Source organism: Anas platyrhynchos, chromosome 5, assembly GCF_047663525.1.
Source record: "Anas platyrhynchos isolate ZD024472 breed Pekin duck chromosome 5, IASCAAS_PekinDuck_T2T, whole genome shotgun sequence".
Lineage (NCBI taxonomy): Eukaryota > Metazoa > Chordata > Aves > Anseriformes > Anatidae > Anas > Anas platyrhynchos.
The window spans coordinates 31,639,182-31,665,345 of record NC_092591.1 but is presented as its reverse complement, the minus strand read 5'-3'; the positions used below and the strand labels follow the sequence as shown (position 1 = coordinate 31,665,345).

The 26,164-nt window shown below is 41.1% G+C and overlaps 1 protein-coding gene across 3 annotated transcripts in view; it reads left to right on the top strand.

Annotated features, from left to right (window-relative positions):
* The window catches only part of PTDSS2 (phosphatidylserine synthase 2), a 39,831-nt gene that overhangs the window by 372 nt on the left and 13,295 nt on the right, over nucleotides 1-26,164 (top strand). The window contains exons 1-6 of one of the 3 annotated variants that reach the window (XM_005030559.6): nucleotides 6-300; nucleotides 8,546-8,647; nucleotides 13,896-13,978; nucleotides 20,950-21,017; nucleotides 23,698-23,832; nucleotides 24,833-24,883. In XM_005030559.6, coding sequence (XP_005030616.1) covers nucleotides 290-300; nucleotides 8,546-8,647; nucleotides 13,896-13,978; nucleotides 20,950-21,017; nucleotides 23,698-23,832; nucleotides 24,833-24,883 — 450 coding nt within the window. In that variant the 5' untranslated portion in view covers nucleotides 6-289. Of the gene's footprint in view, nucleotides 1-5; nucleotides 301-6,782; nucleotides 6,997-8,545; nucleotides 8,648-13,895; nucleotides 13,979-20,949; nucleotides 21,018-23,697; nucleotides 23,833-24,832; nucleotides 24,884-26,164 lie in introns of those variants that run through there. The other 2 variants (XM_072038671.1, XM_027459163.3) reach the window with 2 other exon arrangements.

The following is a 26,164-nucleotide window of genomic DNA, read 5'->3' as shown; positions in this document are numbered from 1 at the left end:
GCAGCGGGAGGAGGACGCTTGGCTCTGCCCCTGCCAATCTGGGCAGCAGCAGGGCTGGGAGGGGTGGATCTCGGTGAAGCCGCCGAGACCTTGAGGTATTTCTGCGAGCAGGAGCCGCTGGGAGCCTGCAGCACCTCGGGGAGGGCTCCTCAGGAGCTGATCTGTGAGCGTAGCGGAGGGACAGCCTCGCCTCAAGGACGGGAGGAACTTTCTTGCAGAGCACAGGAGGACTGAGTGCATGAGGGAGCAGCTGGAGCCCGCCGAGGTCTGCAGGAGTGCCTCCTGATAAATGGAAAATGGGTAAAACGCCACCGCTTTTGCATCGTCTTCCTAACAGAGTTCTTTTCTGGGGTCTTGTGATGCCTACAAAACACCTGATGCTGCTGTTGTGTAATCTCGCCTTCCTGCACCTTTTTGTTGTGTGGGGGGGCAGCACGTAGTCTGCTGCTTGTGCCGGTTCATTACCCAAAAATACTGTATCTGCAGTTCATTTGCCTAGGTGAACTTTTCCCTTGGACTTACAAATGTGCAAACCCTTTAAGGCTTCTGCTTTACCAGCTAGCTCTTTCCAGGAGGAAAGTAGGGACAAGTGTACAAGTGTCTTATAAAAAGGTGTAACTTACCTATTTTCAGGTGACTTTATTTTTTTATTACCCGATTCTGCACGTTGCTTGCGCTGGCATCCAGGAGCGTAAATGCTTGTTAAAGTTTATAGGTTTTCTCTTCTGTTACTTTTGCCCCATGCGTGATGGCATTGCGTGTCTGAGCGTCATTTACCAAAAGACAAGCTAAATTTTCTATTGTGTGCAAGAAGAAAAATTATTCTGAGGAGCTGGTTTCTTCCCGTGGCCCTTGACAGTGCTCTTGTGCTGGTTACAGAAAATAGAGACCTAAAAGGGTAGGTGCCCGCTGCCTTTGCCCACATGAGCTACATGGAAAGTACCTTTTCTCCTTGAAGTTCAGAAGCTGTTGGATAAGGTTACTGACATGGCCCGCTCGGTTTGGAAATGTTAAATAACATGGGACTTGTGGACACAGGCAGGAATCGGTCTAAAGTAGTTCAGTTTGCAAAGGTAACTTTGCTGCTATAAAGGTAATGCTTTGGAAAGGTGGTAGTTCTTAGCCGCCTTCTCTTTTTAAATCTTTTAAAAACGTTGAAGAACAAGTTTAGGTGCTGTATAATTGCCCGTATTCTTACTCAGTCCTAATGACTTTAACCTGGAAAATACAGTATTTTAATTACATTCTGGGAACCTGCTTGGTCAGTACCTCGACAGCTCTTTTTGCCACTGGGAAATGTCAAGGAAAGGAAATGGGAAGGAGCTTTATGAAGCAGATTGGCTGGATCTCTTATCCCTGAACTAATTTCAGAACACCTACTGCTACTGAGTGCTGGAAATATTCAGGCCTGCCTGGCAAGCTGCTGTCCTAGGAAACGTGTTTGCGCTTCTTTCCAGTACCTGTGACTGTTTCTTGCCCGTCTGCTTACAGAATTAGCTCTCTGAATACAAAGGACCCCTTTGTGGCTGAGGTTTTGACGTTTTGTTTTGTTTTCTGTACAGTTCGAAGCACAGTAGATCTTACATTTGTACCGAGCTAGCATGAAAAAAACACTTTATTTTTTCTTAATGTCCCCACGTGTATTCTGTGGCATCGCTGTGGCTTCATTTCTGTGACCAGCAGAAGAGCAAATGCTGATGTGTCTTAGAGGTTTTTGGTAGCAGGGATTTTGTTGGTATTTGGTTGTGTTTTTTTTTTGTTACCTGTGAGCAGGCAACAAAATCCAATGGAAGTTGGCTTTCTGTTACCTGTGGCAGATGCCTACTGATACTTGAAGCTGAAAAAGAGGAGCAACATCTTTTTGTTGGGCAGCAGGGAAGCTTAGTAAAATATGTAATTTATCCCTGCTGAGTGATCGATGTAGAGGTTTGCAGCAACTTTTGAAGAGGAAACCTTCCTCCCCTTCTGGTAGCCAGTGTGGTCGCTCTTTTCGTGCCAGTCCTTGCATCTTGGATGCTCTTTGATTACCAGTTTGGGATCCTCTGGTTACATCTTATGTATAATTTTATCCTGAAAGTTCTGCGTGGTGTAAAAAGCATAGAAATTGCAGCTAAGAAAAGAAAGCCCGTCTGCTGCTTATTTTATTCTGAGGAAAACATAAAGAGAAATCTTTCCTGATGGCTGGCACACCAATCTTTCTTTGGAAAGGTAGATTTGTGTGGAAATGCAGCATTGTTATTCAAGCTAAGATATTACTTAGCCACTTGTACATTGTTCTTATCTCTTAAAAACTAAATTTACAGCAGCACGAGATTTTCTAACAGGCCATTTGGAGGAAGAGATGAGTGATTTATCTTGGGAATCTCTCAGATAAAAGAGCTGCAAATTGGGTTGAACCTTCCTGTCCCCTCTTGTGAGGGCTGACTGCAGCGCTTTCAAGGGAACGTTCTTCAAGCCTGTTGGAAACTTGACATTTGCTGGACTTTTTTTTTTTTTTCTTCTCCTTAAAAACTGGACGCTTTAAATTGGGCCCTGGTGAGGTTCTCTATTTGCTGATTGGCGCTTCTGATTCTCTACCTGCCCAGAAGTTACCAAGTTTAATCCTATTGCATACAGAACTGATATGTAGCTCAGCCTGTCTTTTTTTAATATTTAGGTATGCCCTGGCACTGTTTGGCTGCTAGAACATCCAGGAGGTCGTTGTGCAATCTGACCAAGTCCTGCTGACTGTATTAACTCTTCTTGCAGCTGAGGGTATGCGCGTTGACAGAGAGTTGCATTGTTATGGCTCTGGCCCTCCCCGAAAGGAAAGAGTCGCCTAGTTCCTGCAAGCAAGCTGGAGGAGCAGAAGAAAAATCTCTGTACAGAGACCTCGTGAGAGTTTAATGCCCTATGGAGGCTTTAAGTCTAGTATCAATTCCCTATATCAATTTATTTTTTTTGTAGATGTGCTCCAGCACTATTTGAGGAAGATGGGGAGAATTTGGGAGCCAACAGAGGGGTCCCCAGGGGTACTTTCCAGGGGAAAGAGTGCAAGGACAGGCCACTGTGCCACAAGCAATGTAGCATGCCAGGAGTGCACAGGATTAGCCTCATCCTGGGAAAACTGCTTTCCTTTTTTATGGTGTATCCTCTGCACAGCAAGAGTTTGTGGTCGGAGCTCTCTGCGCAGAGCTTCCTCAATGCTCTTGTTTGAACTCATCAAAGCGCCATCATATGACTTGATTTCTAGAGCAGTTTACAGAACAAATGATCAGCCCAAAGAACTAGCTCTGTGCTTCTATGCAGTTTCATTTGGCAGAAGGGCACCTCCCTCTCATTCCCTTCTGTTGTCCTTTTTAAAAACATGCTTCTTAAAGTGTTTCTTGGGCTCCTACTTGAGTATTGCACCTTATCTGTCATGCAAAATGACACTGTCTCAGTGGCATTCCTTTAAACTAAAACCTGAAATGCAGATTTCAGGTTCTATTTATTTATCCTTAGACAGGTTTAAGAATAAAAATATTCAGTACTTGAAAATGAATATTTTGGGAACCGTGATTAACTTGCTAACTGTGTAGAAATGATGAATGAAGATGTGTTTTTTTTTTTTTTCTTTCTCATTCAGAGGCAAATGACTAATTTGCTGAAGCGTGGTTTGCTTTTTAATCCATTGTTCTGGTTTCTCTATGGGAGTACGTGCTATTGTACTGCTCTTATCGGGTGATCTGATCGCTTTACGAGAGGCACTGACTTGTAAAAGCAGAAGGACTTAGGGAAGGAAAAGGGACGTTCCTGTTTAGTAGCACAAGTACATACAGAAGTTTAACCAGCATCGTTTACCTTTACAGATGTGCTGAAGACATGTTACTGGTCTAAGAATAGGTACTTCTTGATTGTCTCTGAGTTTAAACGCTTTAAAACAGGCTGCAGCTTAAAAGCCCCAGCTGTGTCCCTGTTACGTTGCAGATGTGGGTGCGTGGAGCTTTCGGGCAGTGTCACAGGACAAAGTACATCCTCTGGTTGCTGCCGATTATTTTTTGTGATCTGGGTGGATGAGAGAGGTCTCATGTCATCATGTCATGATCTTTTTTTTTTAAATGCTGAGGCCTGACCACTTCCTTTGGCCCTGTGCGCCCTGAACATCTGAGTTTCGCATCACTCATCTTGGATGTCTAACCAAGTTACAACAAAAGGTTAAATTGCTGAAGGTTCCAAAAGCCTCTCTCTTTATCCAGATGGAATTGTTTCCCTCCTCCTTACAGTTTTGGTTTTGAATGTCAAAAGGTTGGTCAGTGTTACATTGTGATTAATTTTTTCTTGTATGTTCCCATAACATATTCCTCATGGGAACTCACTGAAATGCTATACTGTTGCTGAAATACTGTTACTTGTCCTACTCTCCATTTGTCATGTTTCCTTGAAATTCACATGTCAAATGAGGTGTAGCTGTGAGGGAGGTGGAGAGCTTGAACATTGCTTCATCTTTTAAAATCGCTTTCAGAAACGTTTTTAGGACTTCACCGTTAGTTGGAATAAAGGAAGAAAAATATTTGCAAAAATGTTGATGGTAGGCTGAGTTGGGAATAGTTTCTGGTGGCGTTCTTTGCCAGCAGTAACTATGAACATAACTTCTTACATTGGGGGCAAACCACGCAGCCTGTTCTTTGGAATTTTGTTCCAGCAGAGAGCTGACAAAAAGATTAACACATCGATCCTTGGCGTGGTCTCAGCGGTCGGTTTTAAGGCAGTTATTGCATCATTTCTGACAAACAAGAGCATTAATGCAGAGAAATGGGTGCTAAGGGTGTGGTCGCGTACACTTAAGCCCCTTTTAGTTTGTGTTGGAGTTCGAAGGAGGTGATGCTGGGGTATTACTGCCTCCCTTCAGTCCTGGGAGCTGATCTGTCTGAACCTGCTGAAAGGAAGAGATTCATACGGTTTTGTCTTACCTTATGCTTGTCATATACTTTATTTGGGAAAATAAAAGCTCTGGTAATCGTTGTGTTGAAAAAACTAGTTTCTAAGTGTGACAGAAAAACGAGTTACTATGACAAAAGAAGCTCGGGTTGAATGTATTTGCTGGCAAAGCTCCTACTTCATAAGATTCAGTGAGGGAGTGGTGTAGTTACTGATGCTGTGTTGGACTGACTTAATTGCTTTCAATTGGCATTTAGCTAAATTACGATGGGAAGTATTTTAATTGAAATAAAACTGGAAATATTTCACCTAAACGCTTCCTTTAACTTAAATGGGGAAAGAGCTAGATGTAAGGTACAGAAATGCAGAAGAATGCTAGTGCAGAAGAATAAGCTCTGGCTTTTTGGTATTTTAGGATTTATTGTGAATTCTCTTTGACCTTCCTGACCTTACATACTTCTGTGTGTCTGTCTTCTTGGGTACTGTTTTCTGAGATTTTTGGCATAAAACCTGGCACTGAAAGCAATCTGTACCCCTGCTTCTTACGTAGAGCCCAAACTCTTGTGTAATGCTAAGGGGAAGGCTTGCGGTCTGCTTAGCTTAGCTCTTTTCCTTCTCCAAAGGCTCTAGGCTAACCAGGAGAACATAAGCCTTTCTGCATAATTCCCATAATGCTTACCTTGCTCTGGATGTTCTTAGCTGGGCTGTCTTCCTCTTGAAGCATTATTTCGGAGTGTACGTGGAGACTTAATCCCTCTTCATGCCGGCTAAGTCATCTTGACTGATTCTTCACAAGCACTTCTGTGTGCTCTCCCTTTTACTGGCTGCTGTAGATGCTTAACACTTTGTCTTGCTCCATGTGACTGGATTTCTTTATTTCTTTTTAACTTCCGGACTGGGAAGTTAAGGAAGCAAGCATAAATACATCCCTGAACTTGTTTGATCAGGCAGGTAGGTTTGCAAGATGCCCTGCTACCTGTAGCAGCTGCCGTTGCTTTGTCACTACTGGTGATTTTTTGCTTGGAGCTGTCGACTTGCTCTTTCCAGAAGACAAACCAAGCCAGAAAGCGTTTCATCCAGGTCTTTGGATTTCCTGCTAGACTGAAAATATGTTTACGTGCTTATCCGTCTCTAAGACGCGCTACGAGACCATCTCACTTCAGCTGGAAGTGAAGGCACAGCTAAAAGGGGAGATGAGATAATACGAGGGATAGAGCTGCTCGTTCTGTGTTAAACACAGGGGCTTGTTGAAATTCAAGTTGATTGTAGACCAAAATAAACCAAAGGCAGGGGGACACAGAGCTCTCAGACACTGACCATTTGCTTGGCTACAGACTCCCGGCAGGGCTGAATGAAACTAGATCTTTGTTTTTCTACTTGACAAGTTTCTAGGTACATTTATCTAAATGAGGACGTGCTCACAGCTGATTTCTCTTTATTTTTTTCTATTTTTGTGACACAGCACGTTGGAGAAGTAACCAACTTAATATTTGTATTCAGACTGGGATGTGGTGAGATGACGGAAGACAGCGTTTAGAGATTTTTGTATCCTCTTAGATACTCCTTTCAAAAATACACAATAAAACCAGGCATAAAATATAATGCACAGCCTTGCAATTAAAGTAACACTGTTGTGATCAAAATATAGGTAGTTTTTGTGTCAATTACATGCATGTATGCGTGCAGTGACTGAGACCATGCTCCTTTATGAATGAATTGGGGCATTTCCTTCAGCCCCGCGCTGTCCTGTAGCCTTTGAGAAGGCTGTGTCTGGTTTTTTAAACTCGTGGAGGTTACAAAATAGGCCCAGAGTCACATGGCTGGTAAATGAATATTAATCTGTGGTGCCTGAATCACCTGTTAGGTGGCATCCTGAGAGACAACTTGCCGGGAAAATGCATCGGTTGTGCTGCTGCGGAGTCTTTGCGTGTTTATTTTGACATCTTGATGCCTTGCTAGTTTTGAAAATACTCCTACATCCTTCTCTTCTTTCTCTGGAGCTGGTTAATTTGTGTCCTCTGGACTGCAAGGAGGGGTAGAGTTAAATACTGAACACCTTTCTAACAGCGGCAGAAGAGGATTTCATCTGCTTATGAGGTATTGCATGTTTTCCAGTGGGATTAAAAGGATGCTGTGAGAAGTGGCCGTGTTTTGGACTAGGATGAACTTCAGATTGTGGTTCAAAATAATGCTTGCCTTCACTTTTTAGAGCACTTCTAGGTTGCTTATTGGGTTTGGTGTTTAAAGGTAAGTCAGTAGAGTTCTTGGAAATCTGTGGTGATCTCCAGTTTCTCATGCACTGTACGATATAAATATATGTTTAACTTTGGTGTTTTTTAATACAAAATGGAAATGTAACACTACAAAAAGAAAATGTAACATCCGAAGGTGCATATATATACGTCAGATACAGTACTTCTCATTCACTGTTTCTCTCTTCTCTAAGCTTGATGTTTTACGTGATATTAATTTTAATGGTTTGTACTAGAAGACGTTGTTTTAGAGGACTATACAACTTGTGTCTTTATGATTTGGTCTTAAATGGCTTCGCTTCCCATGCTTCTGCTTGCGAGCAGAGGTCAGAGAAGTTTGCCACTGAAAATAAGGAATGGCTTTTCATTAGGAAATGAATTTTTGACTTCAAAAAAAAAAAAAGCAGCATGCATTATGTAAGAATATTATGTCTGTTATACTCAGTAGGTGTGTGAATATACATGTCAACCAGCTCCACGCAGTTCTCTCAGCTGCTGGGTCTGCCCATGCTTAGCTCTTCTTTCTTTCACATATAAATTCCTTAATAAAATTTGGGTGGGAGGGTGGACCTTTATGGAAGGGGAAGTGAACAGTGTATGAGCGGGATCTGCCTTTGCCAGTAGGTTACACCAGCCAGGTCTCACCTTTAGCAGTGCAGAAGAGCAGCCATCTGCCTTTGCTGGGCACCTTTGCTCGTCCAGTTATTCCAGCAGAAACTCCTCGCAGAGAGATGGCTGCGTGGGGTTTTGCGGGCATGAATCTCTGCTCCTCCCGTTCGCTGCTAAGATGAAATGAAACTGTGAGCATCACTAGAAATACGGCAGCCAGAGGGAGCATTGGAACTTGTACAGTTGCAGCTGTTCTCATCCAGAGATGCTGTTTCGTAATATTTTTTTTTGTTTTTATGGGAGTTTTGTCTGGCTTGAGCACCCTTCGGTTTTGTCTTGAGTCTGTTTGATTAGCTGCTGTTTTTATTGCTGCTTTATTGACAGTGGTACAGCAGCACCAAGTGTGTACCTGACTAAGCAGGAGGGAAATCTGTTGGTTTTTTTCCAGTAATGTTGGTATTAGCACAGTTGATGCTATTTTTGTTCAAGCTGCCATTGTTCACGTAGCACACGTTAGTCCAAACCTTCCTTAACTTGAAACGCCGAGGGAAAATGAGCAAGACCTGTTGTGGTGATAGGCTTCTCTTGCATGCTAGTGCACGACAGCCTGGTGGCTGAATTCCGTGTAAATGCTAAATTCCTTTTCCTGTGCAGTACAATGCAAAAAATTTCCTTCAGTAGAATTGACTGCTGTCGACACGTGAGCCTTACTGAGGGCTCACTCAAAGGCAGCAACTGGGGTTTTTCTGCTTTCTGATGTCAGTTTTCTCTCTTCTCAATTTTAGGAGAGCTCATACCCTAACAGTCTTGTTCATCCTCACGTGTGCGCTGGGATACGTAACCTTGCTTGAAGAAACACCGCAGGATACAGCTTACAATACAAAGAGGTAAATGTTTGAGAAAGCGTTTCTATCTGGCATGTATTCCTGGAGGGTAGCTGTGTGAACAAGTTGCCTTTCGTGCTTTAATCTTATGGATAAGATACCTCAAATGCTCTTTTGTATTAACTTGTTTGCATGGCCCAAATGCCCAAACCCTTGGCAAGTGACAAAAGCAAACATAACTCTAATTTCTGTTGGTGCTGGTCATTGAACTTAATTGCTAGTCAGTTCGGTGTTGCTCCCTGTCATACCTGGTGGCTGTCCTGTGTGTATGATTTAAAATAAATCCCAAAACTCTTCTAAAGCCTCAAAGTATGCACTGTGTTTCTTTGGCAAGGATTTTGCTTTTTTCTTAAAATAACCTAACTTTCTGAACATGTGAACTGTGACTAAATTTCTCTCACTTAAGTATTTTTTTAATAAAATTATACTTGAGATTTTAATAGGTGCTCATTTGTTATTAAAAATAAACATGAGAACTTCTAGCCCAAAGGGAGACTCTTGGGAATTAAGGATGATTAAACCACAGTTTAAACTGACTATGTGTAGCTGAATTTCTCTTCTTTTTTAAAAAAAAAAAGAGAGAAAAAAGAAATACAGTAGGGAACAAAAAAGGGTAAGTAAAGTGGTCTTTTAAAATCTGACTACATTCTAAGAATTAAAGCAGAGCTTACAAATTGCAAAGCATCCTTGTTATAAGCATGAAAATCATTGTTTCCTGCCTGTCTGGCTTCTTAAATATAACACTTCGTTTCTCCCCTTTGCTATGAAAGGATTTCTTCCTACTTTTTTTTTTTTTTTCCATTTTCTATAGTGAATATGGATATGGCATTTGTTGTCATGGAGATGCAGGAATTGGGGTATTTCCTGAGACAGTTGTTATTCTATGTTACACAATAGTTGTAGTTAATGCGGTTCATTCTTGCATGTGTGCAGAGCTGAGGGTTTGTGTTTTTATGCGTGGGGGTGAAATGGAACAAGCTGGAACAGAGTGGCCTGTCTGGGTCTGGGAAAATTTCTGCAAGGCTCTGGTGTGAACAAATGCCACTTTACTCCCAGTTACCACAACATGAGAGTTCAGCGAATGGATGGAGGTGGGACATCCTCTGGAAGGGTAGTTCAGAATAAAGAAGTGGAAAAGCTGAAAGAGAAGTGATGACACATGGTTAGGGGATAAGACAGACAGAAGGTGACTCAGTGGAATATCTTATTATTGAGATTAGAGCCCTTACTGCTTTAACAAAAACAAAACCAAAGAAGATTAATCATCAGATTAACCTTTCTTTCGTGAAATAGATGTTGCTTTCTTCAAATTCAGCGCAGAGTAATGTTTGCAGTTGTTAAAAATCAACATAATAGTCCCAGACCAAGCAATGAGTAGGGATTGTTCTTTGATCACTTTCACGTCTCTGCTTGTGGAGTACTGCCTGCAATGTCTAGCTGTAAAAATACTTGAAAACAAGCGTCTGAGAATTATGTAAGGTCTTTCAAATATTGTTTTTGAAGGATACCTCTCTGTTTCCAGTCAGGCTTCATCCTTATGCTGTTACCATAGCCATGCCAGCTACATGCTGAATTCTGAGATTGCAATTAACTCAGTCAAAGCATTACTTTATCCTAAGCTAAAATTCAACGCAGAAATAACATCAGCCCTATTGGGCCTTTCCAAAGCTTTGCTTCTGTTGCCTTGGACCTGATTTAAGGGATGGAAGTGAGTGTCTGTTGCATTGTGTCAGTTTTCTGTGAACTCCTATTTGGTCTCATAAATCTCTTTTCTAAGGTCTTTGAGGCAAGCGCTTTGCCAAATCTAGCACAGCTAAACACAAAGGGTTCAAGCTCAAATCATGTTCTTGACAGTGCTCTTAACCTCCTTTAGCCTCTGTGCACTTGCTTGTGTTGTGTTGTTCCTGGCCAGTTTTGTGTGGCTCTCCAGGGGCATACTCGAACAAAGAGAGGCAGGAGCAAGATGGGCACAACATACTCAGGTATATCCACATCCCCAGTTCTCACAGTTTCGTTTTACCTTCATAGCTTAAAATACTTCATCCTACCCTGAGAACTTTTTCAGTCTCCTTAAAGAGCTGCTATGTGTTCTGATCAAAAATTTTGGCCCGGCGTGAGACTGTCACTTTGCAAATATCTCGTAGGAGCACTTGCCTGCTTAATGAACAGTGGCAATTTTATTACCAGCAAGCAGTGGCTCTGGCTGTCATACTTTTTTATTTCCAACTGCTGCACAATGACAGTGGAGCAGTGTTTTTGTCCGGAGGTGCAAAGTCTAACTACGTGCTTGCAGACACCTAAATCTCTTTTGTTTTCAAGCTCACGCTAAGAGATGCCAGACTGCTTGCAAACTGCATTAGGGGCTGCGAGCAAACCATGAAATTGAAGCAAAGTACACAAATTGCTGTGCTGTCTGCTGTTGCTGTTTCCTGGACTGGGTAAAGCAGCAGGAAGTCGTGTGAAGCTCCCATATTTCTCCCTTGTAAAAGTGCTTCACCCAGGCACTTGCAGCAGCAGTGAGGGCAGGGTGAGAGGTAGTAAGTCACGGGGAGAAATGAGGCACAAGATACACTCCAGAGCCTGTGAGATCGTGGGGTGTGGTATCTGGAGCTGGGATTCGTACTTGCACTCAAATACCAGCACATAAACAGATGCCATTTGCCTTCCTGCCATGTGTTAGAGCAGTTCAATGAGGATTTTATCTTTTTATTTGTACTGTAAGTTATGTAGGAATGCTTTATACGTAAATCTAGTCAAAGTTCATTAGGATCATACACAAAGATGTTGATATGTTCATGCAATATACACGATCAGATTGGCTAAGTAAAGTCTCAACTCTCTTTACAATAGATATAAAGAGAGATTGCATTGCAAAACCTGTCTGATCGATAAGGCTTTTTATTCACACAGTTCTTCCAGCATTCAGAGCAGCCTTGACACAGCCCGTCCCGCCTGGCAGCTGGCAGCTTCTCCTCTCCCGTTAAGCAGGAGCCGACAGGACCGCACTCCAGCTCTGATGAGGACAGCTAAATAAATCCTCAGCGGCCTCCTTCGTGTACCATGGCTATGGAAGAAATCCACTAATGCTTTGAGTGCTGAGCAAGGGATCTTTAGGGGAAAAAAAAACACACGTAAATGCATTCAGGTTTTAAAAAATCCTGCAGGCATCAGGGCTTTATATTGAATTTCAAGCTGTAAATCAGTCTCTCTTCTAAGATTCCCGTCTATGCTGGCTTCTGGCGTAACTGATCATTGCTCAGCTGTGGTAATGAGACTGGGGGTGTGTGTGTTTGCAAGCTGCTGACGAACACCTACCAAGAAAACAAGGTAAGAGAGAGGCTAGGCCTCTGTCTGCCACTTCTTCGTCTGGTCAGAGCCGTAAGGGGACTGTACCAGTCGTGCCAGGACAGAGAGCGGGAGCTGTCTGCTTAAATGCATGGAACAGAGGGTGGTACACAGCAACTCATAGGCTTTGTTGTCTTGTGTTCCTGAATCGACTCTTTTAAAACAACAGAAACAATAGCCTGTTTGTGCTAATGAAGCTGTTGCTGTGTTTTCCCTTTCTTTTTTGGTTAAGCACTGAAATGATTTTTGTAGGCGCTGCTATTTAGTGCCTTCCTGATCTGCTGCTCAGGGGAATTTATAAACTTTGTCCCTCTAGGCTACCTTCGTGGATGTAGTTTGAGGCAAATCCTGTACCCCTCTCAAATGCTAGAGAAATTCTTACATGGAGCTGTGCTGAGCCAGGAGGAGAAGCTGCTGCTTAGGCTTTGAAAGCTTCGTAAGAAGGCAGTATGTTGATATGAATTTGATCACTGAGGGAAAAAAGGTAATGGAGCTGGCATGGCTATTACACAGATTTGTGATTTTTCTTTGAAACTTCCCATGGTGAACTTGAAGTTAAAAAAAATAATAATAATAAAAAAATAAAAATTGCACAGCGTATTTCGGTGCTGCTGCTGCATCTACTGTTTGGCTGAGGGTGGATTTTAGAAAGAAACATAACTAAGTTCCTGTGGTGATTTAGATTCAGGTCATCTCTAGCTTTGGGAAAAATACCCTACAAGGCCTAAAAATCTTGGATATGTTGGTTCATGACTGAGTGTGATGATGGTGAGCAAAGCAGCGTGCATTGTTATGTGCTACAAAATGCAAAAATACAAACCTCTTCTTGGAGCCATGTGGCAGCCTTTAAAGCTTTACATCTGCAATGGGTTAAGCTAGCAGTTCAGCCTAAAATGGGGCTGCTGTGTTCCTTCCTTGTGTGAGGGGGTGAGCAGACACAACTTAAAACAAATTGTTCTGCTCCTAGGTTAGTTCTCAGCTGAACCAGTCTCATCCCTCTCCTGCTGCTGCCTCCTGGAAGGAGAAGGATGGCAGAGCTGTGGCAGTCCTCCCTTAGGTCTTATGTTGCTGAGGATGAGAGAAAACCTTGTGCACTGCGGCTTGGGGTTTTGGGATAAGGTGGTGGATCTTCAGTATACCTGGTCTTATGGTCTGATATAGTAATGTCTCTATTACGTTATGTAGGATCTGTATTATGGTTCCTGCTCTTGGAATAGCAACAGTGCTGGTTTAATTTTATAAGCTTCTTCTTGTCTTCAGTTAATGGAGAAAATGGTTTTGGAGTAGAGACAACCCAGGAAATGGCATTTCAGTGGTTCCTCATGAGCTTTCATTGAAATTTTACTGGAGCGAGGAGAAGATGCTCCTCAAAATATAACAGGAAGAAATTTCTTCAGTTAAGTGTCTTGCTGATGCAGTATGGGTGAAAGTCAGAGACATAGGGAAGCATTTGACTGTGCATGTCATGATCATTTAAAGCCTAAGATTCGTGTGGATCAAGGAATTGTTCTTTTTTGCTTTGTTATTGATCTCACTGAAAACTCATCCAGCAGACTCCTGGACTGCCTGAGGAATGGAAGCATGCAGTTAGTGGAGAGGAAGGGAGAAGGCTAGAAGGGTGGGCATGGGGATCTGAGACAGTCTTTTGTGAAACCACAAGTAAAATGTAGGAATTGGTACCTATTTCCTATACCTGTTACCTATAGGCAGTCTTTGTAAGTCCTTTCTAAAACATTCTATACTATTTCCCTGAAACATTATTCTCCAAAAGGGATCTATTCAATGGCTGACATGTTTAAAGGTTAAGAAATAAAGACCAGATATTTTTGACATCTGAGAATATGATTTACAACTTCAGTGGGAAGATGCAGCAATATAAATAGTCTGTTCTGTTTTTTACTTTCAGAGGCATTGTTGCCAGTATTTTGGTTTTTCTATGTTTTGGAGTTACACAAGCTAAAGATGGACCATTCTCAAGACCTCATCCAGGTAACTTAAGTCACTCAAATTAAGCAAGTATTTCTGAAAAATGCATTTTATGATGAATGTAAGTACTTGTGTTACTTGCTGAGAAGGTAAGTCATAATTTAACTAATAATATAGGCACACTAATGCTGCATAGTTCTTATATAGCCTTCCAGCATCCTGCCAGCCTCCTCAAGTACCCAGGTATTCCAAACAGCACAGTGATCCTTCAGTGTAAGACTGTAAGTCTTGAGAGTGTTTGAGACCATAACATAAAACCTCTTCTTTGTACTGCTATATCGAGTGAAGAATTTTAACATGTTTGATCTCTTTGCCTATGTTTAGACGTTGTGAATCACTGAGAAAGAGCTAAGGGAATTTATATAGGCTTACATAATGTCCGTGAAATATTTCTTATGCCAAAAAATTAACTTTTCAGTTTAGGAATCTTATCTTATATGAGAAACGGCAGACAGTTTAAAAACACTGATAAAAGCAGAAGTTGTTCTAGAGCAATGCACACAGCACATCTCTGTAAACTTAAGGTTTTGATAAGAAGTTGGTGTGTTTTGAGGTCTTTTTAATTAAAGTTACAATTAATTCCTGTACCTTATGTAAGAGAAATTACTCCCTTTAAGTGATATTTGGCTGCTTTCCTGTCATAGCTTTCAGTTTGAGAACATCCAGTGGTTTTGTCTGGGGAATAAGTCATTTTTATTCCCTAGAACAAAGTAGGACAAGTGGGATGGGGAATGTCCAAAGGTCGTAGATGTGTACAGCAAACTGCTAGTGTGGACTGATCTGGTGTTTCCGAGATGGTAACATACACAGGTGGTAGACAGCACTTAGGGGACTGAGGCTGATTATCTTCTGACAAGCAAATTTTTCATATATTTAGTCACTTTATATACTGAGTTTAGTATTTATTTTTTTTTTGTATTATTTCACCTTTCTTGTAGCTTGTTAAATGAGGTGATCTTCTGAAGAGTGGTTTTCAAGGGCTATACCAGTTCACCAGGACAGCAGATACTTCCATGGTCGCAGCCAGACACCTGGGTGCCAGTTTAAATGAGAACAGCAATCTTGCAGGCAGCAGAGGCTTGGTGCTGCAGCCCCCGAGACGCCGTGTCAGCTCTCCCGTTACGGAGGGCTGTGGAGGGTGTACTGGGAAGTGTCCCTCAGGCACTGACCTTAGCTTCACGGTGCTGTTCCAAGAGAAAGATCTCATCTCAAAGGAACTGGGAGTACAGGCTGCTGGTGTGCGCAGCTTCCATTTATAGGACAGAAGAAAGCCTGTGGGTCAGATTCAGGTCACTACGATCACATACAGCCCCATCAGACCTGTTACACCAAATCTCTGAGCTGTGTATGAGAAGTGGCTAGATGTTACGGTAGCTGAGTGATTTTGGAGGCCTACTGCTCATTATGTCTGTACCTATTTACGGTCAGCTCGGAGGTGTTTTATATTTTGGTTTGGGTTTTGTGCCTATGTTGCTTTTCTGTTTAAATAGTTCTTCTTACTCGGTGTTTATCCACCTGATTTATATATACACAGTTCATGCCATCTCACCATTGGTTTTGCTAGAGCAAACAAGTCTTGCCTTTAGTTTCCCCCTCAACATAAGCTTGTTTACCCCATAACATTTTAGTAGCCCTCTGTGTGTGTTTTGGGTTTTCCTCTTGGAAAATGGCTATCCAGACCTGGCAGTGCTCATGTTTTTCGTGACAACATTAAAGCTTCACAATATCTCTTTGGGAGCACGCTGATGGCAGACTTCATGTTACTTGTGCTTTTTTCATGGCTGTATTACACTGGCAGCTCAGAGGCTGACAGATGACACTAATCCTTTGGTTACTAAGCTGATGAGCTAACATCGTGTATGAAAATTTACTGGTTCCTAAGTGTGAAATTGTATTCTGAGTTCTTCTATTACACTGTTTTTTTTGAGGTCATCTTCTTTGAGGTCATCTGGTTTTTCTCCTTGCTGTCCCTGCCTTCCCTGCTGCTGCTGTTTGTGTGTTTTGTGTTGTTAATCTACTTTCCACTAAGGTTATTAACAAAATTGATCTTAGCCAATATGTGAGCGTTTAAGATTTCCAGACTTAGCCACTTCTACACTTAGCCTTCCAGACTGACTTTTTTCCCCTTTCAGCGTTGCTGGCTATGTCAGTTTTAGTTGATTGCCCATTCAGCTTTACCATTCTTCTACTGATTTTTCTGCCCCATTTTCTCTAGGTAATAATTTGCCACGTGGACCCATACCAATTGTTTTAGCATAATTCAGAAATGTAGGGCTATTACACAAAGAAATATGTATGGTGATTTAGTGAAGACTGATGTTTTAACACTCTTTCCCTGCTTTTTATCCAATTTTCCATTTTGTTCCTGTAAACCATTAGCTTCAAAGCCTCTGTTTGGTTTGTAGTGCCTCGAGCATGCTCAACAAAACGCAAACCACTTCCAAGCCATCTAGCAAAAGATGAATATGTCCTTATCCCTAAGGAACAATATTTCACAGGGGTGAAATCTCTGCCTGCAGGTCCATTTATTGGTGGGTGAACACCTAAATGCGGAGAGCGTAATGCATTTCATGCTAAAATGATATGGATATGGGTCATGGATATAGGTCATCACTATGCTGACTTCTTACTATTTGCAGCTAAAAGATTTTCTTGATTCTTGTTGTCAACTCCCCTAAGGAGCCTTGAGCATACAAATGATGTAACGTTGCAAGGGTCCAGTGATGCTTTATCATCTTTGTTAAGACAACGGGCCCATATTGTAATTCTAATGCAACTTTCTGAGATGGTTATTACTGCCCCAAGAAAACAGTTGTAATATTCCCAGCCCTTGTCAACAGTTGTTTGATGTAATGCATTGTTCCTGATGGCATAAGCAGTTTGGAGAGTAAACCATGATATTCCTAACTAACCCATAGGCTGAAGTAGCTAGAAAAAGGAGGAGGCAAAAACTGGATCTCTTCTGTACCTGTTGCAGGTGAGAAAGCACTGGCAGAGCAGGCTGCTGGTAAAACCAGGTGCAGCAGCTGGTTGCCTTGTAGTTCTGCAGTGAAGAAATCCTTCTGTTAGAGAATAGTTTGTGATCTGCCCTTTTCTGACAGCTCCTTTACCAATTCAGGAATCTGGCTGCTCACTACTGTCTGTACATAAAGTCATTGGACTCTTGGGATAGCGGTAGTTCCACTGACTGGGTGAAATACCCTGTGTCTAGGGGGTTGGACAAGCCAAGCTTTTAACTCCTACTTTTATATCCTAACTTAGCCACTTAATATTTTAAAGCCTTACATTTAGCAATGAAATACCGTGCACACCGAGCTAGGACTGCTTTGAAGGCTTGCGTTCCCTCTGCTGTTCCCTCGGTCACTCCATCACATTGCTGCTCTCAGGTCACGAGGTGGTGCTTCCGAACCCGAGCTCGCTATGGAAAACCTTGTGCTAAGTAATTTGAGCAGGCATGTGGCAGCCCAGAGCAGACACTTCTCCCTCTTCGTGTCCTGTGCAACTTCTGATTAGCGCTTATGAAGTGCTTCCACCCACTTAACAGCTCTAAGATAAGTGCCTTGTTCAGGCACATACCTTTTTTTTTAATTATTATTATTTTTAAACTCAGTCTTTCAGGTTGCATAGGTTAAACTCAAACCTGTGATGGTAACTAGGGGTAAGTGGCCAGTTGTGCACTCGGCCAGGCAGCACTCTTGTTAAATATTCTCAAGTCTCCCAAGGATGACAGCAGTTCAGTGTTTGAGCATAGTAATCACTAAACTCTCAGGTATGTAAATGATTAGTTGAGGCCTGTTTAATCAGGCAGATAATCCTAATTTGAGGGAGGTTCACGGTGACAGTGCATTTAAGGCAAACAAATAATAGGGGTATGCCAAAAATAACTTTATAGCTGAGGCTGGTCCAGGAAGAGAGAGAACACAATGTTTTTGTACCGCTTTGAAAACATCTTGTTTCTGCTGTGCTTGTACAGATAGAAAGTAGTCTTCAAAACCTCCTGGGTGCTTATGTCTGCTGGGGAGAAAGCACACTAAATTGCAACCAGATCTTAATCTTTTATTAATTATTTTGCTTTATTGAGCATTGCTGAGTGTATTCAGCAGCTGTAGTTCACCTGTTGCCAGAACTCTATGTACATAGGAGAAGAAAAGCTCAGCTGCAGGTTTAGATTTTTCTGCTGTCTGAACGTTGGTTTCAGAGTTAGTCTGCCACATTTATGACTGCGAGGAGAATAAAATCTGTCATACAAGGCTTCGTAGGTCAGAAAAAAGCAGCATTGCCAAGGCTGGTAGTCTGAAGCTGATGTATAAAGGAAATAATTTTTGTAGAAATGTAAATGAAAACTTAATTATTACTTCTGGTGTGAACACGGGGTTTACTCTTCAAGGTTTGCAGTCATGGGAAGGGGTAGAAAATGTTATCAAACACAAAACACATTTTAAATAGAAACCAGAAGTATTTTTCATTACAGTGGTGCTAGTGTGGGGAGAAGTTTGTCTCTCCCGAATACATCTTTGACCAGTGGACATTTTTGTTTTCCCTAAGCAGCATTCTAGAAAAGACAAGAGGGTGCACGCTCTCAGTCAGTCCTTCCAAGTGAAATTTGCCAATGGATTTTCAAGTTTATGAAATCTTGAAGGAGGGACAGAAGTATTAAATAACCCTTTCTATGATGTCTAGGCGAAGACAGCTGGGCAGGAAACACTAGTTGCTGCCTTTCAGAGAAGGCAGGCTGAACTCTGCTTTTGCTTCTCTTAAGGTGACCAAGGGACAAAAAAAAAGTCATAAAACACCTCATAGCATATGTTAGAGTTGGTTTTGTGTTGTTGTTTTTTTAACTGACACCTAGGAAAAGGCTTCATATTATTGTGTAATTAAACAAGTACAATTATGTTTGTGAATTTCAAGTAAAAATCTTAAAAATTCAGGATTTCCAGTGAAATCTGTTGCAGAGTCCTAAACTTTCTGCTATCCACGCCTGCTTTTTTCTTTTCTTTTTTTTTTTCTTTTTCCCTCTGGAAGTATAAAGTAAGCCATTTTGATTAATTTAAATTCAGCAGTTTTGGTGAAAAAAGGTCACGCCTTCTCACTTTTCAATCTATTTTAATGATTGTGTCTTTAGCAGGCTGTCAGATAAGAGGCTTCTTTTTAAAATGTATATATATTTTTTAAATTTTTTTGCTACTTATGATTCAACAGGGCAACGATGACATTTATTTTTGTTTCAGGGCAAACAAGCCTATAAAAAGTCCTGCCACACCACAGCTAGATGATTTGAGGTTCTGAGCTGATAAACAAGTTTGCAAGCTTATAGTTGATGTTGAGTTCTTGCATTATTTATGTCGTGGCCCTGACTATGAAGCATTAACATATCTAAGTTCCCTTGGAGTTAATAGAGAGAGATGCCCAAATTGTGCCTGAAGGTGCTTGTTTGTTTTTTTTATTTATTTCATGGTGAACCATGAACGTGGAGGTGGAATTGCTTGCTGTCTCTGCTCAACCTTACCAATGACACTTTTGATTCCTCTTTGCCCCAGTCCAATTGTAACCATCACCTCTATGTAGCCATGGAAGGAGAGCTCGGTTTTGTAAGTGTAAACAGGAAACACCTGAAGGAAAGTCTATTAAAATCATTCCTAAGTGATTAGTACGTGATGTTACTGTGAGATTTAAATATCCACTTAGAATGAGTCAAGTTTTGCTGAACTACCTTGGATAAATTTTTGTGTGTGATTAGGAAAAAATGCTGGAGTGCTCTGTCTGCACACATGCTGGTTCTGCATTAACCTGCTTCCTCCCTTGTAGGAGTTAACAAAAAGCTGGATGAGATTCCAGAGCCCAGAAATGACTGTACGGAATGGAGGCCAAAGCAGTCTTGTGGTTGGAGTAGGATGAATTAAGGGCATGAATGCAGCCCATGGACCACAAAGCTGGTATCCAAAACAGTCAGAGAGCCTATTACGTGGGGAGTGAGTCTTACAGAAGAACAGAGGTGACAATGACAGAGCAGAAAGTGCACAAACGCTTTAATTTATGTACCCTTTAGCTTCAGGTGTTGCTTCAGTCTGAGAAGAGCTGAAATCACACATCTTGTGAGGGTGAAAAATGACAGTAGGTTCTGAAACAGATGAGTTTTGCCTGACATTTCTTATTATGGAGAGCATCAGATGATTTCATCGGTCTTGCATCTAGCACCTGCTGAGCCTTTCATAAATTTTTTTGTATTGAATTCCTAGTAAAAGTGAAAACATCTTTGGTATTTTTGAAATGCTTCCTGCCCGTCAAGGAAAAAACCTTGTCTTCGGGAAGAAGATGGGCTTACAAACAAAAGCAGAGGTGTCCCCCCTGCTGGCATTAGTTTTGTCCGTTTTAGCAATAAATAGGTAGAAGTTGGACAAGCTGCTTAGCCACGATAGGGCTGGGAAAACCAAAGCTGGGCAGATCAGGTTATGTGACGTTGTGGAGGAAGGATACAGCTCCATTCCAAGGACTGCTAGAAAGCATTGTAAGTGGCAAATATTCCTTCTACTTCTTAAATATTTGGTTTATCAGGTTGAAGCATTTTTGTTGATCCTGGTCATTGCCAGAGTAATTCTGGCATATTTGCATAGCAGCCTTTCTAGTAGTTGAACGAGCCTTTCTGGCTTTACCCTTCAGGAAGGACAGCAAATACTTTGAATACTGAGTTTTATAATATCTTGGTGAGAGCATCTCTTCTTGAAATGTTTAGTTAAGTTGCAACAGATGCATAATTGACAACTATTCTTGAAGCCTTTGCTCAGGCTTCTCACTGCACCGAGCCTGACTGAATTTAAGAAGAGATTGGACTGTGCACTTAGTCACATGGTCTGAACTTGGGTAGACCTGTGCGCTGTCAAGAGTTGGACTTGATGATCCTTAAGGGTCCCTTCCAACTCAGGATATTCTATGATTCTATGATTCTATGCTGACATTCTGTTTGTCTGTTTCTGTAGCTTACTGGAGGTTCTGGCTGTGTGTCAGCGTTGTGTATGAACTCTTCCTCATCTTTATACTGTTCCAGGTAAGTACCTTAAACTGCTGTTTAGTAGCTAGACATCTAATATGGGTGTAAAATCATTTGTGTTGTTTTTTTGGGGATCCTCACTGACTGCAGAAGATGCTCTACTTCATTCTTGTGTTCATTGCTTTATTTAATGAGACTTCTAGGTTGAAGAAAACTTAATTATATTCTCAAAATATTTCACCCTGGTGTCTCTCCTGATCTCCAGTTAATCTCAGCCCAGGTTAGACACCACAGAGAAGTGATCTTAAATGAGTTAATAAAAAAGTCAGTATTCTTGGTTACATCAAACGACCAGGAGTTAGTGCTTCTGACATCTAGTTTCTGCTTTGCTAGATTTGATTGCACTGCTGAAGTTGCATAGCAGCTGTTAGTTTCTTAGACCCTACAGATTGTGGAGTGAATTCATCTTGTTTAATATCTTGAAATACTTGGAGCTCTACGTTTTGAAGGAGACTTACCCTCTCCTCAGTTACACAATCCAGTTGTAGTCATCTCCTCAGGCAGCAGTATAACTTGAAGCCACAGCAAATGTAGAGATATTGGACAATGGGAGTTAAACATTCTGCTCTGTCAGACCTTGGCTACGTTTTGGTGTTAAGCTTTGGAGTTGCCAGTGGATCTTTTTCAACCAGTACCTTCCTGCTGACATCCCAACATCCCAGTAGCATTTGGTGCTCTGCATCTTAATAGGGTTGTAGAGTACCATTGTGTACTCATCAAGTAACATTAAACTGATCCTTTTAGATAAGAAGATAATGAGGAACACATTTAAAAATACAGTGTTTTGCCTCTAGAGGCCAAAGAGCTTTAAGAAGTGGGACTAGAATTCAGAAGGGTCACAACCTGTCAGCTGTCTTCATGTTGGAGTATGACATGTGCTTTTTGCAAACAAGTTCTTGATATTGAGCAGACCCTTTCCGGTTAATCAAATATTTCCTTTGGCTTCAGCATTTCTTGTTCTTCTCGACCTTCCTGGAGTCTTCTCAAAAGTTGATGCCAAGTTCTCTTTAAGAGTGAAAAAGTCTGATGTGGGTTTTTTGGTTTGGTTTGGTTTTTGGCTGGCTTGTTGTGTCAGTGGGCATCTGGAATGTGTCCGCAGTAGGTCGGTAAAGAACAAGATGTTTTTTCTGTCCTGTTGGCGTAACTTGGGGGTTCAGTGTAAACCCTTATGCAGGGCCCTAATGTCTCATTAGGGTTTCTTTCAGGCTGCCTGTCCTGCTTGGAGGGAGTGGAGTTCTGACCCTTTCACAAGCATGAACAGGTCTGTCTTGCCTTTTTTGTTGTTATTCCTCACCACTGAGGAATATTTATTCAGTTCCAATTTATTCTTATGCTCTTACTGTTTGTTTCATGTCACCCTCTATTTTTTCTAGGCATCCTTGTAAATGATACTCATGACTAGCTGCAACCAAACTGAATAATGTGTTTCATTTTTATTTGATAGCACTGTTGGAGTTCTGAATTCTCAAAGGAAAGCCTGGAACCGCTTTGCTTTCCTCTGGCAGAATGTTCTGTTACCGGCCATTTAGTTGTTAAGGACACTCACTAGCTGGTGCCCAGCTCCTTACTAAAAATACATTATGACTTTTGCGCAGGTTTAAGTAAGGTTAAAATTCTGCCGAGTCAGTCAGTGACTAAACCACTTGAAAAGTAAATACAAGTTTGCTCATAGTTGAAACTTGTCTTACAGTTAATCTGACTTTATTGGTTTCATTCTATAACGTCATTATTGTTATTAACTAATTTTGGTGTTGCTCAGTTTTTTAATATCTGCTAGCTTATTCGCCTATCTGTCATTGATGTTTCTGCTGTAAAACATTGACCACAGCAGTGATCAATTTCATTGGGAAACGCCCATTCAGTAAATGTTTGTGTGAGTGACCAGTAAATTAGTTCAGGTCTTGGTCACCTTCTATAACAAATAGTTGGGTAATTTTTCTCCTTGCAGTTTGCTTCGGGATTTATTACCTGAGCTGCTAGTGGGATGTTATTGAAAATGGCTGTTTATTCAACAGGCAGTGCTAATTCTTTTCAGCCATGAAACTTGGTGCAGGTCTCAGTTTTCTGTAGCTGAAGTGAGCTGAGCACACATGCAAGACAAATCCTGCTAACAGAGCATGTGATCTGCATGCTCCATCTACTGATGCTCGTATGTGCTGTATTTTGTTGGAGCTGCATTTCCAGCAGCTGTATCTTTCCCATCCTAGGAAACCAGGAGGCCACTAGTGTAGGAGATGCAGCCATTAAATGAACCTTTCCTTGTTTGCTGGCTGCTTTTTGTTTACCCTCACGAAGAGAGGAAGGGCAAAAGGATCAGAAAGAAGAAGGATGAGTTGTGTATCAGTTCAAGTACTAAACTTTTAAGGGAGAGGGGGCATAGAGGAGTAGCTTAGGAAACTGAGTTAAAGATCTGTTTGTTTTTTTTTTTTTAATCTTTAAGAAATCTTAAGTACATATTTTAGTCATTTCTCTCTGCAGTACTAGGCATTAGAGGTCTAGAAACTCAGGTGTGTGTGCTATGTGATGCTCCGAGGTCTAGATGTATTTTAAAAATTGTTTTACAACACATTAAAAAACACCCATTTGAAGATAGGCTGTTGATATAAGTTCTCTTTGTTTTTTTCTGTCCATTAGCACTTACTAAGAGGAAAACCTTGGTTTTGTGTTCCTTTTGCAGACTGTACAAGATGGGAGACAATTTATGAAGTACATCGATCCAAATTTAGGTGTTCCTTTGCCAGAAAGAGACTACGGTGGCAACTGCCTTATTTATGATCCTGGCAATGAAACGGATCCGTTTCACAACATCTGGGTAAGAAACAAAGTTATTTGCTAGTGGGTCTGACTTTTTTTTTTTTTAGTAACTGTTGCTTAATTAAAAACTTGAAAATGCAGTCCTTAGTCTTTCTGAGCGCTGAATCAGAAAGCAGGTCATGACTGATTCTAGCTTTGTTTCTCTTCCTTGGACTTCCCTGGCAGATGGAGATGTGCTTCTTTGTATCTTAATTACACTGCCCAAGAAAGGGGGTAAACTAGAACAATCCTTGTTTCTCAGATTATTGATGAAAGCCTGTTTCCTCTAAGAGTCTGGATTTATTAGCATGCCTAAAGAATCTTCTAATCCCAATCACCTTGAGGCACCAAGTTCAAAAGTTGCATGTTGCAGGCAGCCCCTAAGTTGGACTTTTCTGTATACCACAAACTGGCAGGTTATTGTTTCTTACTGGCTACCAGAGGACTCGAAAATCAAGGGCAGTGGAATTGTGATTGCTTTCAACTCCACAACTGCAGAGCACTAAATTCTTTGGGTCTACCATATAAGTTTTCAGTGCAACAGGAAGCATAATAACTGAGAGCAATAACAGCTTTCCTCTCCTGGTGCTCCACTGGCAGTAGGTGGAGGAGAACCTCTCTGCCCATGCTTTTTGTTGTCAGGAATGGTAAAATGTAAGAAGCTTTCCTAGATACAAGATTGGGATATGGTGAAGAAATGCATTTTCTTTATTATGTCTGGTTTGAATGCATCGTTCTGTACCATTGGAAGGTAAAGAACATGACATTTTGCATTAAGAAGGTAGTTTCTACTTTATCAGTAAACCTGATCCCAGTTTCTGCCCTTGAAGCTTCCTGACTTTGCTTTAAAGGTTTCTTGTATGTTCACTGTACTTGGGAACAAAGAATCTCTTAAAATGCGTCTAGAATGTGGAACAACTGAAGTTTATTGCTGCATCTTTTCCTGGAAAAATGTAAGCTTCAAAGTTGAGTAATTGTTTATAGTACAAAGTGACCTACACTCTCTTCTTGGTTTGTAGGACAAGCTGGATGGATTTGTTCCTGCTCACTTTTTTGGCTGGTACCTGAAAGTAAGAATGAGCCTTCTGTTACATTTCTCTTACAGTACTATTCTTCTTTCATAGCTTGGCTGCTTCTGTTTCAGTGATGCCAGTCTTAATGATCAATTATATTAGGCAGTCATCTGTGAACTATGTAAAACATGAAAGGCTTTTTTTCCTGTTCAGTCGTCTCATTTCTTTCCAAAGTAACATTACATTGACAAGCTCCTTCCTTCGCTATAATTCATTCTGAGGTGAGATCAATGAAAGTAAAATCCTTTACTTCTGTAGCAAGATAAATCTTTGAATGACCTTTGAATGCGGAGTGTGGGGAAGAAGACAGTATTCAGAAAAGGCAGCAAAAGTTGATTGTTATCCAAAATAGATGCATGGTGATACGCTAGGATTATTCCAAGACAGGCTTTTCCCAGTGGCTTCCAAATCAGGAATTTCAATTGTAAGTGGGTAGGTGCTGTTTTAGTTCTTGTTGACATTTACTATAAAGTAACCAACTGTCAAAGAAATTCAGGTTGTGCTTGTCTCTGGCAGAACACATTCAGCCCATCTTTTACTGAACACTTTGGTCTAAATATTGCTTTTAAAAAAACACAGCTGTACAAGTGCAGACCTCCTCTTTTTTTGGTCTGTTTTTGTTAGCTTTTGTTCCAATCTACGAGACCACCAGAAATAATAAGCTGAAAAAGCTCAGTCTACTTTAAAAATAAGTTATAACTGCTGTGTTGTTTTTCATCTTCAGAAGTGCAGATGTATTGCTCTTTTTGTTTGTTTGTTTTTCCCCCATAACCAAAAGATGAGAGTGGTAGGCACGGGGAGACTTTGACTTCAGATCAACGTGTCTATGGCTTGTTCTGTTAGTATACAAAATCGTAAATATGGAGAAACTTGGATCTATTTTGTCTGAGAGAATTCCATTAAAAGCTTAAATATCAAAATAACGTTTCAATTACAATCTGTATTTGTACAAATAATGTCATTCTGAGAACAAATGCCTAAATAGGCAGAACATGATTAAAAGACATAAGGGAGTAGTAACACATTCCTGAAGAACTTGTCTGGGATATAATTCAAGCTGCCTGTCTGCTCATTCAAGCTATTATCTGTCTTGGTCTGGAAGAAAGCTAGTTTTGATTAAAATGACTTAGGAGAGCGTTTCTGCAGAAATGCTGGAGATGATATGTCAACTTGTCAGCCTGCAGGCTGATCTGGAGAGCTCAGCATGCCCCACGAGGTGTTCATTTCTCTGCCGCCAAGCCAGAAGGAAGCTGGCAGCTATAATTCTTATTTGTCAGT